Source organism: Helianthus annuus, chromosome 13 (assembly GCF_002127325.2).
Source record: "Helianthus annuus cultivar XRQ/B chromosome 13, HanXRQr2.0-SUNRISE, whole genome shotgun sequence".
NCBI classification, from domain to species: domain Eukaryota; kingdom Viridiplantae; phylum Streptophyta; class Magnoliopsida; order Asterales; family Asteraceae; genus Helianthus; species Helianthus annuus.
Genome location: NC_035445.2, coordinates 150572560 through 150586394, shown reverse-complemented (window position 1 = coordinate 150586394; position 13835 = coordinate 150572560). Strand labels below are relative to the sequence as shown.

Below are 13835 nucleotides of genomic sequence, written 5' to 3'. Positions count from 1 at the left end.
TCCATCTGCTTAACCTTTGCAAGGTAGAACTCCAGTCTATTAGCAATGCCTTCTTCGCTTAGCCTTTCATTTTCACTGTCAATCTTAGCTTTAACTTTAACTTGCCTAGCCTTTATCTTGAGATAATCAGTTATATCTTGTGGAGCTATATAGCCTATTAGTGAGGAGAATTTTCTTTTTGATGGATCTGTTTCTGTATAAAACTGCCTCATTTCATATTTAATGGCTTCAAGCTCCAGTGGATACTTTTTAGCATTCGGATCATGTATCCCTTCATCGGCAGTGATTGGCTTTCTTTTTCTGCTAAAGAGCTTTGGTTGAGATATAGGAAAGGATAGAGCAGTGGTGGATGGTTGACTAACAACTGTTGAAACAACTGGTGTCTCAACTGTTGTTGTCATTACAACTGCTGATGTGTCAGCAGATGTCTTCTGCTTTTGAGCAGGGGATGGAGGATGTGATGGTGGTGGTGACTCATCATCAGGAATGAAAACCCTTCTCCTTTTTAATGGAGGGGAGGATGGTGATGTATTAGGTGGATCAGTGGTTTGTGACTGTGACTGACTGACAGTAGTTGAAACAACTGGTGTTTCAACCACTGTTGTCATTACAACAGATGTTGTAACATCTGCTGTCTTCTGCTTTATGGCAGGAGGCAGTGGTGGTGATATGATTGTAGATGATGATAGTGGTGGTTTTTGTGTTATAGACACAGATGATGATGGTTGCAGAGCAGTGGTTGTGATGGTGTGTGTTGAAACAGTAGTTGTGTGTGTTGGAGGTGTGTGTGTTGATGTAATGGCAGCTATTTGGCTACTGTCAGCAGTTTTTGTAACTACTGTTGTATCAGCTGTTGAAGTTTTTGTGGTCTTGGGTTTTTCTGGTTCACTGTATATCCCATCTTCTATACCTTTCTTTTTCAGCTTGGTTTTCTCCCCCTTTTGGCATTATCTGCCAGGGGTGTATCCATGAAGAAAATGGTAGATGGACCTTTCTCACTCTGAGCAGTCTTTTGTATGCTTACTTTTACAGCCTTGATGTCTGCTTGAGTGTCTTTGAACCGAGATTCACCATGTTGGTCAGCATTTGTACTTGATTAGCATGCTTTTTAGCAGCCATTTGTTGTTGTTGTTCAAGCATGGGCTGGAAGATATTCCAAAGCTCATTTGCAGCAAATGCTTGTGGAGCAGGTGCTTGAGCAGGAGGAACAGTTGATTGGGCTTTTTGAGCTTCTAACAGCTGCTGCACCATATCTTTTATTTCGGCAACAGAAGATTCTAGATTTTCAACTCTTGCCGTCAATTCATTGTATTTTGAATCATCACCTGAATTAACAGGATCATCCGAATCCCCACAAGCAGTGGTTGTATCAATGTGTGACTTAGGAGCTGTAGCCCAAAAGTCATCCATTGATGCCCCTTTTTCTTGGTACTGGGGACTTCTTTCTTCAGCACTCGATAATCCTTTGATGTTACCAGCAGTTAAAGATAACTCACTGGTGGTTACCGATGTTGCCATGGAAGAAATTGCCTTCAAGGGAGTCTTAGTTATGTAACAACTGTCCAACTGAAGATCTGTTGATCCATCAGTTGTAGTTGCTGCTCCACTTGAACTACCACCGAGAGTTACTTGTAACTCAGGGGGTGTAACCTCCTCAGCTGTTGCTGGGTTAGCAGAGGCATGAGCATCAGACCCAGTTACTTGTGGAGGTATGCTCTCAGTAATAGGTGACAGAGAGGAACTGGTTTGTGTCTGTGCCATATCAACTGCATGCAACAGGGGCATTATTGATTGTGGTAGTATGATTGGTGAGGGTATGGGTGTTGAAAGAGACATGTCCTTGGGATCAGGACTGTGGAAGATGGATCCGAGTGGATACAGAGCTTCACAATTTGGTGTCCCTGTGCTTACAACCTGATCCTTTTGTGAGGATGCAAGAGGAGTTTAGGCTGGGGTTGAGATCTTTCTTCCATCTGCTGTGAGGAAGTAGCAGCAGTGGTTTCTTGTGACTTTTGTGTTGTCACTGGCATTGACTCTGGGATCTCATCTTCCAGAGTTGCCTTTGGTGTGGGTTTGGTGGGTTTTCTGGAAGTTTTTCTTTTGGTCTTTTTGGTGGCAGGTGTTGGTTTCAAAGCAGTGGGTGTACTACTTTGATCACCTGGAGCAGTGGGCTCAGCAGTGGTTACTTGAGGATCAGTAGCAGTTTCTAAAACCTGCTCAGCCTCCTTTGTTTTTAATTTTATTGGTGCCATCATTCTCGAAAATGTTTCAATTGTTAAACAGTTTATTTTGAATGAGACACCTTGTTTGGGCAATTCCGCATCTTTCTCAACAAATTTTTGTTAAAAATAATAGCTTAGAAATATTGGAAAGAGCAGAAATGCTTTATTATCAACGTTCTTTACCAAATCATCAAATATTTCCTGGGAGTAGTTATGGTTTTTATCATTTAAAATTGCATACCCCAGGCTTTGGATTTTCGTTGGTATCTCATTAAAAGACGTTGTTTTATTAGAGACACACATGAGCAGTGTGTGGAATAAAAATCTGGGTGCAGAAGGGAAGTAACCCTTTTGTAGGGTATCCCTATTTGGTTGTTCTGCATAGCCCCTGTTCATGAAATCCTTTACCAACTCGTCTTTTGTAAAAGAGGTTTTTCCATTTAAATCATCGAGTTTAAAGGTTTCAGAGATGGATTTTGGTGAGATGTTTACCTTCTTACCTTGTATCGAGGAGTTGATGGCGGCGATGATATCTCCTTGTTTTTCAAGGGTGGCATTTTTCCAGAACTCTCTCTGGGTATCAAGGTAAATAGGAGCGTCTGCTGTTATCAAAGTTTTGTACTTTGATGCAGAAAGGATGTCAAGGATGGAGTCGAAAGTGTGGTTATCGGTAGGTTTTGTGAGTATACCTACATAGTTGTGTGGAGCTTTGTAGCGAATCTCCGGTGTTTCAGCGGCCATTTGAGTGGCATCTGCTGTTGTGGAGGAAGATGATGGTTTTGATTTTGATTTCGATTTTGGTTTCGTCATTTTGGATGAAGAAGATCGAAGAAGTTTTTGGAGTTATGAGAGGGAAACTGCTATGAGAAGAGAACTTTTGGAATTCAATTCGACAGTAAAACCCTGTTTGGATTTAATCAGGGCTTTATTTAGGGGAAAAAAATGATTGCTGATGTGGCAGTGGTTATTTTGATCTGAAGGCTAAACACTGACCACGTGTCAAACATCTGATGGAATGATAAATAATGGAGGACAGTTGTTTTGACAACTACTGATGGATCAAGTATCAGTAGTTACAACGGTAATAAAATGAAACAGTGGATGTAACAGTGGATGGAACAAAGATTTTAAACATCAGTGTTTTGGAGAACAGAGGTTGACACTTTAGCAGTGGACATACTTTAGTGAGCAGATGTTAAGGCACAACAACACTCTAGAAACAACAGTGGTAGAAGATAAAATTGGTACAACAACTGATAGTGCAGCAGGATTTCAGCTTTTGACAAACAATGTTAGCATCTGCTTGTCCAGATGTAGAACTTGATTTTGCTTTGTGAAGGCACAATATCTTATCTAACATCTGTTGAGCATTTGAGATGCTATTCTTAACAAAATACATTTTAGATGTAAATTATCAAGATTAAATTGTCAGCAGTTATCTATATGGAATTTTGTTCAAGGATTTGCCAAATGTCTATTATTTTAGACAATGGTTTAACATCCCAAATGATGAAAACATTTCTACTAGAGCTGCTCATTTTGTGTCTAATCACTGGAACTAGAACATGAGTATCTCAGTAGTCTAAGTCAATTTGCAATCAATTTTATGATCTGTGAAAATCAAACTTAAGCTTAACATGACCTTGATATGTGTGTCATTTCCTTTTGACCAGATTTAAGGATAGTGATTTCACACAAAAATAAGGAAATTACATCCTGACCAGAGATGAACTTTTACTATCAAAAATGAGTAAAAGTACAAAATATATCTTATAAAAATGAAGTATATCTGGCTTTATTTAGAGAAAAACACCTTAAAAAAATTAAAGGAAGTTTTGAAAATGATCAAAAGGATCCGACAATTTTCCAGTAAATTCATGATCATATTATTCTCAAGTTATTTTGACCATTGTTTGGGTCAATTTCGTGTCAATTGATTGTAAATTCCTTTTAAGCATCATCACTGAATATGCTATTGTTACCAGAATAATTCCTGTATTGATGAATGCACACAGTTGCACAATGACCACTGATGATCTAATTTGTACCTCAAGAGTGTTTTATGCTTATACTTTTTTGCTTTTGATTTCAAAAGTTTTGAGATAGCTACACTTTGAGATTTGTTCCTTTTTCCTTTTCCCTTTTTACCCTTTTTATACATATGTTCAGAAATACTCACTAGGAGATTATATTTTGAACATACTTTGTCCATAATCATTTTGAAGCAATGTTTTGAGAGATCTGACCATATTTGATCATGTTTTATTACAGATCTCACATTCACCTATGATTTGGACAGTTTTGATACCTAATTTTCTCAATGTGTTTTGGACAAAGTTGGTTTGGTCCTTTTGAAGGTACTCAACTTGCCTTTGAGCACATGAGAGATTTTGCCTAAAGTTTTATTTCCCTCTTTTCTATGTCAGCAGTATTCTAGTGTTTTTGGATGAACACAAGTTCTGCTGAACTGAGGTACATACTTTAGTGTTTATTGAAAACATCACAAATATCAAAACAACAATTGAAATCAATTTTGAAAACATCGAACGATCCCATAATCTATCAGATATTTTACGGATCTGAAAACTATGAGTGACATATGCATGAAAACACTTGTTGTGTGAGATTTGTGTGTCATATGACATCTCGGTTGATTTACAGAGTTTTTGAATAACCATTTTGACCATAATTCACTCGGTACTCTGTTTTTCACAGAATACAACCAATCCTTTAGTATCAATAACTTTTGAGCTGAACTGTTATGTCAAATTGATTGTTAGATCGAATTTGATTGTCCAAGTTCTGATACCAATTGTTAGGATCTGGGGCCATTATGATTGTGTTTGTTTGCATTAGACGAATAAGTGCAGCGGAAATGAGTAGCAAACTTTGTAAACATAATCAAAAGAAAGTATAGATTGATAAACAATTGCTATTTCATTGAGTCAAAAGATTTACAATAGAAAGCAAATGATTACAGCAAGCTTACAATCTAAACTCCCCCTCAGCCTGATACACCAGAGTTGGTTGCACAAGATGAAAGGATGAACTGAGGTGAAGAACTCACTCAAAACGATCAAATATAACAGTACAGAATACTGTCATATTTATAGGCAAACCAAACTACTGATCTACCTCAGCTGACGTCACCATGATAGTGACATCTAACGACCTAACAAACTATAAATACTGTTCTATACAAACTACTGACATGTAACATCTGATAAGTAATAAAATGTAAAGCTAAGGAAAACTACTGCTTCACGTTCCACTGTTGTAGCCTTAGTACAGATGTTCAGCTTATTTGCTTACCCACAATCAAATGGCCAAGTGGAAAGAACAAATCAGAGCATTGTCGAAGGTATCAAGATGAGGTTGGGAAGGCATGAAAGTAATTGGCTTGAAGAATTGCCAAATGTTTTATGGGCTATACGTACAACAGAAAAGACAAGCCACAAAAGAACACCTTATAGCTTGGTATTCGGATCCGAAGCCGTGATTCCAGCTGAAATAGGAGTTGTAACTCAAAGAACCTTCAACATGGATCCCGAAGTAAACAACAAAGAGGCCATATTGAACTTACAACTCCTAGAAGAAACACGAGACCAAGCTGCAATTCAAGAAACCAAGTACAAACAAAAGATGGAAGCTTATTACAACACAAGAGTCAAACATGAACGCTTCAAGCCAGGAGAGACCTTGTGCTTAGAAACAATGAGGCTAGTAAAAAAGAAAACCAAGGAAAACTTGGCCCAAAGTGGGAAGGGCGATATACAATCCTCGAAGCACAAAAGGGCGGATCCTACAAGCTAGCCGATGCAGAAGGTAAAAAGCTTCCCAGACATTGGAATGGCAAAACCCTTAAAAGGTTCCATGTCTGATCAAGAAAGTGTAGTTTGTATTTCAAATGTTGTATTTCAAGAGTTTCCCGGTGATCACCTTTTGTAAAACAGTATCTCTTGAATGAATGAAGATGTTTTATCAAAATTGTCTTTCTATCCTAAAATCAGGTTGAGAACCTAGCTAAAAACTCCATGACAAGGGTCATTAAAGGGGATGAGCTCCCAGGCCATATCGCTCAACAGGTTCAAGGGTTAAATGAACCTATATAAGAGGTGAGTTCCTAAGTCAATACAACTCCATGAGACTTAGAAACGATAAAAAACAAAGTTGTCTCATAGACGGGTTTGAACAGCCTACACCAAGTGTTCCTTAAGCCTAATAAAAATTCCAAAAAGGCAAATCATTATTAACATGCTTACGAACCAAAACCAAACAAAGAAAAATAGATAGGATAGGTGCTATGTCTTCTTGTTAAAAATACCAAGGCTAAGTGACTGCTGCACTGAACCCTTTAAGGTATAAAAAACATAAAGGCAACACAAACACAGCAAAGACAACTCCATAGACATAAAAGGTTATAAAAGACAACAAAGGTTGTAGGAAACTCTGGATCAACAATACAAGATAAAGCAGCAAAATAACAAATATCAAGAAACAGCCAGAAGGCTTGAAGGCTTCAAGCCAACCAGTGTGTCTTACAAAACAGGCACCAACACAAGAAATCTAACACAAGGCAAGTAGTAGGAACTTAATAACATAAGATAAAAAGCTTTAAAGGCTTCCAAACATCCAAACAAGTTAAAACAAACCTTAACGGTTTGTAAACATAGGAATTGTTCAAACAAGCCACTAAGGCTAACAACCACCAACAGAAACCTTAAGGGTTTCTGCAAAACCTAAATTGTTCAAAAAACATACAAACCATTAAATTGTTTTTGGGTGCTAAGAAAGCTACGAATATTGTTCAAGCATCAACAGGAGGCTTAGAAGCCCCGGAACCATCACCTTTAGCCTTCTTGGCCTTCTTTGACTTCTTAGGCTTCGACCCACCATCACTCCCAACAGCTGAACCTTGGAGGCTTGCTTCCTTGGAGACATCGGCATCTTCTGAAAAAGTTTCCTCACTGTCTCCTGAATGAGAACGTTTCTTGGATAGGGAATCAAACACTTCAACACAAACTTTTTCATTAAGCCCAGCCGGCTTCAGCTCCTGTAAGACAGAAAGAGGATTACCAAAGCAATTTGCAACTTGACTAACATATGGGTAAGTCAACCTCTCCATCTGCTGGACAGATACCTTAAACACTTCGGAAGCATCGAGATGAAAAAAGGGAGATTGTTCCAAGGCCTGACCAGACTAGTGAAGTTTAAAACCAACAATAAGGCCTTGATGTTTCCCCAAATTCAGTAGTTTCGTATAGACCTCTCCAAGGGCAGAGTTGTACTCATTAGAATGAAGGAGGTAGGTAACAACCTGGCGAAAGCCTTGCTCAATGAACCACTAGTTATCACCAGTGGCTTGAACAACCGAAGCCTTCAGACCTTCTTTCTCTTGATCAAAAGCCTTCTGTTGAACAGTCAAGGCTTTTCTATCAGCTTTCAACTTCAACCGGTCAGCTTCGAAACTTTTCTTGAGATCATTCATCTCAATTTCATGCCTCCTTGTCAATTCACCTACCTTCTTGACCCAAGCTTCCTCCTTCTTTGAATACCCATCAATTTCCTTCTTCATCACAGCCATCGAAGTCTTCATCTTTTCCTTCTTCTTAGAAAACTCCTCGTATTCCTGCATTCCCTTCTGAAAGCGAGTAACACCCTCAGCTACCAAGGCAGAAAGGTTGCAGGAGCTTAACATCAACCTTGATATGAAGTGCTCACTCTCCATCTCAGATATAGCACCACGAACGCCAGGAGGAGCAAAGTGAGCTAACACATTAGCACAAACATTCGGATCCTTGAAGCTATCACCAACCTTCACAATCCAATCAGGAACATAAACTTCATCTTGGTTGAACCATTCAACGTCACTGCTCGATGAACCCTGAACAGGAGTAGTCACAACCTTCTTGGCCGAAGCCTTCTTTTTACCATGAACAACTAACTTTTTCTCCTTCTCAGTATCAACATCTTGACCCTCAGAAACCTCAATATCATCACTCAGTTCAACCGGGTCAGAAGAAGTAGATTGAGGTGCACTCCTTAACAAACGACGAGCAGAACGACGGGTTGAAGCCTTGGGAACAACAGGCTTAGTAAAACCCTTAACGTTAGAAACACTAACATAGCCAGCATCCTCAAATCTCTGTTCTACACCCCTGGAAACAACATCATCCCCTTCAGCGGCTTAAACATCTGTAAAGACAACATCAGATGTATCATCACTTTTAATAAAGTCCAAAGCAGACATAACTGCAAACTTTTTAAAACAAAAACATATAAGCTACCAAATAAGGATATCCCAAAAAGGTAAAACAAGGAAAATGCATACCCTTGCCATTCCTCATAAGAACCGGATCCCGATTAGCCTTATCCCACAATTTGCTAACACCTAACAGAACTAGCAAATGTTTGGGGAAAGGTCGAACCCTTGAAGGGCACTCTCGGATGGCTTTGAGAAAAACTTCATTCAAATCAGACTCGGAAGGTTCCAGTTCATTGAGAATGGCATCCGGGTGTCTCCACACCATTTTAAAGGGAACAATAGAATTAGAAACCCAGAAAAATCGATCTTTCCAGGTACCGAGTGTGGTAACCGTGGAAGAGATTAGACAAATGTCAGTCTTGGATGTCTTGAAGGTAAACCAGTCACCATTCTTCGCCAGGCAAAAGAATCGACGGAATAACAACAGTGAAGGGTCATAACCATAGGCCCGGCATAAAACTTCGAAGTGTAAAACCCTAGCCATGCCCTTCGGATGAATTTGACCAAAGGAAACTCGATAGTACTCCAAAACATTCAATACAAAAAGTGAAAAAGGATGACGAAGGTTGGAAAATTCAAAATGACGGCAATACAAAGCAACAGAACTGGAGGGACATTGATCAACGGATTTATCACAACCTGGTGCAACCGGATTAAATTTAAGACCGATGCCCCATTCCACACAAAAATTCTCCACTTCCTCTTGAGTAAGGCGTGAAAAACTAAAGGAAAGATCTTTCCATGCACCCATAATCAAAATAAAAGAACAAGCAAAACACACAAGGAAATGAGGACTAACCTAAGTTTAGACGAGGAAATCGGAATTCTCGGAAGAAGATACGTGAAAAATATCACCAAAAGATGTTAATAAATGAAAAAGTAATTAAATAGGAGGTTATTATTACCTATTGTATAAAACTGCCGACTGAAAAACTGCAACACTTCACATCACATCAGTTGTCAGCTTTAAAATTAAAAATTCTCAACTATTCTCAACCCTTGAAGCCTTCAAGCCTTCAGGCAATAAAATAACGGAAAAGTCAGAAGCATTTGAGCATAAAACCCAAACACCTCTGACTTGGGGGGCTGATGACGGGGGTAGCTCAGATCTCACAAAATAACTAAAACACGTTTTAGCTTAAAAGGTTAAAAGCTTCATAACCCGAGAACTATGGCGAAAAGCAAAAAGAACATGAACAGTAGCATTTCACTTCACTGATTACTTGTTCAGCCCTCTCACAGCCGTAAAAGTGAGCACATGCACAAGAAGCTCCCTTTTACCCGCAGGTCCAAACCGTTCAACCCCAAAATGGGTAAGTCTCCCACTGCAAGCATGGTTCACTAGTCCAAGGATTCCTCTTTGTGTGATGCCTTCCCCTATAAAATGACACTTAATTTAGTTCCAAAGGACATTCGGATCAGCTCTGATTCCATAGGGATCTCTGGTCTTTCTTCTCGAGCACTTGTTCCATGCAAGTCTCTACTCTTCACATTCAACACACACTTTTCCATTGCTCTCACGTCCGAAGCTAAACACATTTCAGTTGAGGACCTCGAGCAAACAACAAAATCTAACTAGTGAACCTCTCTCCACGTCTTGCAAACTTGGGAACCCCACGACCTGCGTTAGGCAAACCGGAACCCTCCAACCCTTTTGCCTAACCAGCCCAGCTACTACCATCGGTCTAGTATTTGTTGCATTAAAAGTGACCATAAGGTATAACCTCGGAAGATTATTCCCTATACAACTATGGTCAAAATACATGCTTGGTCGGATCCTAATTATCGACCAAACGGGTCGGGTTCGAAAGTCTAAGTGGTTGTTTAGACCGCTTGACTTACGACCCTATACAAGCGCTAGACTAAAAGTGACGAGTTAAACATGTTTAACTAAGTTAGAAAACAGGTTTGATATCAAAACAAAGTGTTTTGATACCCAAAAATAGCTTCGTTGCAAAATACGCATAAACACGTATTTTGACCGAAACTTTGACTCGTCACTTCGACTAATCGACGTGGTAATCAGTAGGTATAGTCACAAGGGACTATAACCATCGTGATTACGCTCGTGTTGCAAAGTTCAAACGAACTTTGTGTTGACCAAATCATGGTCAAAGCAGAAAGTCAAACACTGTTTGACTTTCATGCTTGAAAAGCATAAAAGCATGAAAAAATCTTACAAAAGGTACAAGCAAGGAAGAATTGACTCAAATTACTCAGGTATGAAGTATTAAACTTCAACTTAGAGCAGAATTGAATCAAATGTGAGGAATGAAGTGAAGAACCCACTTCTATTTATAGTAAGCTAGGATCAACAAGATCATTCCAAGTGTTTTTGGAAGAATCAAGGTTCAATCCTAACCATACACTTGTGGAACATGGTTTAGAATACAATGGGAATCCAAAAACCAGCTCAAGGTATTGAGAAAATTGCATAAATAACCCTGGAAATCAAGCCAGTTGCTGAAAATGGACTGCTGAGTTTTGGTCCCTGTCACATGGTGCGCCAGGTCTCCCTGGTCTTGGCACGTGGCGCGGGGGAGGCCAGTTCCAAGTTTCCCAAATTGGCAGAACAGGTCCATGCATGCTTAAAACTTGATTTTCGACACGTTTGAGCCCTTTTAACCCCATTTTAAGTTAAAGCACAGGGAACATGAAATATGCTTGAAAACATCTCGGATGTCGGTTCGTTTGATCGTACGGTTGCGTTATTCGGTTAATTACGATGAAAACTCGAACGGACGCAAAAACGATCCAAATTTCACGACGAATGGTATTTTTGCATTCCAATCACTAAAATAAAATATTTTAATGATTACAAAATTTTTTGGATGTCCGGATATGTTCAGAACGTAAGATATGCGCGTAAATGCAAACTTATGCACTTTTTGACGCTTTTAGTCTCTATTGGTCAAATAAGTTTATTTTCGCATACCAAACCTCTCAAAGCCTATTTCTAAGCTATGTAAATGATATTTAGGGTATGTTTAGCTTATGATCAAGTTCCGGAATAATTGTTACTGTACAAATCGGCATATTTTCGTAGTTTGACACAAATAGTCCCTGCGATCGAATAAACTTGTTTTCGACACACCAAACCATCCAAAACTTATTTCTAAGTTATGTTAAGGTTATTTAAGGTATGTTAAGCCTATATCGCTGTCCCGGAGTGTTTTCCGTGTTAACTGATACCATTTACGCATCAGTTTACGTATAACTTTCCAGAAAGCGATTTAAAGCTCTGAATCGCACTAGAATCAAATCGTAAAATCATCAAACACAAATACACACATATTAACACCAAAACACATCGTTTTATTGATAATTGATATTGTTTTACATCGTACATCCCTTCTTTACCCTTACCACAATCTGGTTTAAACCCTTCATAAATAACCCTAAACCTAACTGGACCATTCCTAATAATCTTCAGTTGCCCTTTGCTAGACACAACCAACTTCTTAACTAGAGTCCTTATCTCTTTCCTTTCTGCAAAAACTTGACCAAGATAGAATGGGTCAGCCACAGGATCATTCCTTCTTTTTTGTTTCCTTCTTTCCCTTCTCAGTTGTATCTTAAGGGGTGGGTCAATTCCCTCATCAGTTAAGCTGTCAAAATCATCTAAATGTGCATTCAGACCCATACCATCTAAGTCACTTAAATGATTGTATTCTAAAGGCTCTTCCTCTATGTCATGATCCAAATAACTACAAAAATTTTGCATATCAACCACTACATCAGCAATCCTATTATCTTCATCATCTATGTAATCAGAATCATCAGAATCATCTTCCTCTTCAACACTATCTGCAGGCTCCTCAACTAGGTCCTCATCTTCATCTTCACTAGCCTCAACGACATCTTTGCCCTGATCATAATCACTATCCTTACTATCACTACCCTCACCATCATCTCCCTCATCATCAGTCTCACTACCCTTATTAACCACCTGACTCTGATCTAATTCAACTTGGCTAATTTCCACATCATTTTGATTGACCAGCACCTCAGTTTGACTAGTTCCAACATTCAATACCTGACTCCGATCTAATTCAACTTGGCTAATATCCACATCATTTTGATTAACCAGCACCTCAGTTTGACAAGTCCCAACATCACCTACATTATACTCTAATGCTAGTCTCCTAGAAGCCCTTGCCAATATTTGTTGTGTATTCCTAATAGGTAGATCATCACCATCATCATCATCATGTATTTCATGAATCCTAACTTTACAATTAGGAGACATAAAATATGTTTCAACTACAGTTTGACCATGCTCAGCATATAATTCCATCAACTTATGATCACCCACACAAGACAAAAAGCTGATCACATCAGAGTCATTTCCTAAAGCCCTCAATCCAAAGTTTAAATCTTCATCAAACACTTTGAAATGGTAAAAAATCAACTCTTTTTCTAAGTACCCTAGTTCTAACATCATATAACTTACTTCATGAACTGAAAATTCATCCTTGTCTACGAAGTCAACATAGTCTACCTGACCTTTTACATAAATCATGTTAGGAAACTTTGTGAAAGAGCCCCCACGATGAATCTTGAGTGAAAAAAATGTAGGGTTAACTGAAAAAACATAAGAAAATGCCAGCATTATTAGTATAATAGTATGGAAACGACCACTACATGATCAGTGTTAGGGTTTACAAAACTCACCATACAGTGTCTGTACATCAACCTCTTGTCCCCTAGGTCGAATGAACCACATTGACATTGCACTTCAATCGTCGATGATCCTGAATGCGTTTGATGTTGGAGAATGTTTAGGGTTTGAGAAAGATTTCAATTTGGGAGATAATGTATCGATTTGGGGGATAATGTATGGAAATGGGTGATAAGAAGATTATAATAAGTGTAGTTGGGGTTTTAAGCTGGAATTGTAAAGGAAGGGTTAGGAAGAGACATAATTGCCCCTCAGGTGCTTTACACGTGACAAGCTCTAACTGTTAAAATGGATGACGTTTAGGGGCGGGGAGTAAAATCATGAAGGGCTTTATAGATCAGGGAGTAAAATGGCTAATTTTAAAGGTTTAGGGCAAAACCGTTAAAATGACCAAACCACAGGGAGCAAAACGGAAGTTTACTCTTATTTTTATTTCAAAGCTAGCTAGTCAAAGGTGTTAGGCGAGGCGTGGTGCGCCTAAAATGCATTGCGCAAGGGAAGGTGCTCCGGGGAATTTTTGGTTAGATTCCACTCGGAATTCGATGAATTTATGAGAGTAACTCAGTCTAAGAAGATCAAGATGAAAAGTGATGAACATGTCAAAGCTACAATGAACACGTTTATTATTGCGCTTTTTTTGTTCCTAAGCTCCAAGAGAGTTGCAAAT

General features: G+C 38.9%; 1 protein-coding gene across 1 annotated transcript in view; it reads left to right on the top strand.

Moving 5' to 3' along the window:
* LOC110901995 overlaps positions 1-6035 on the top strand; it is a 36089-nt gene extending 30054 nt beyond the window's left edge. The window contains exon 5 of the mRNA XM_022148741.1: positions 5503-6035. Coding sequence (XP_022004433.1) covers positions 5503-6035 — 533 coding nt within the window. The remainder of the gene's footprint in view (positions 1-5502) is intronic.
* Positions 6036-13835: the final 7800 nt, after the last annotated feature.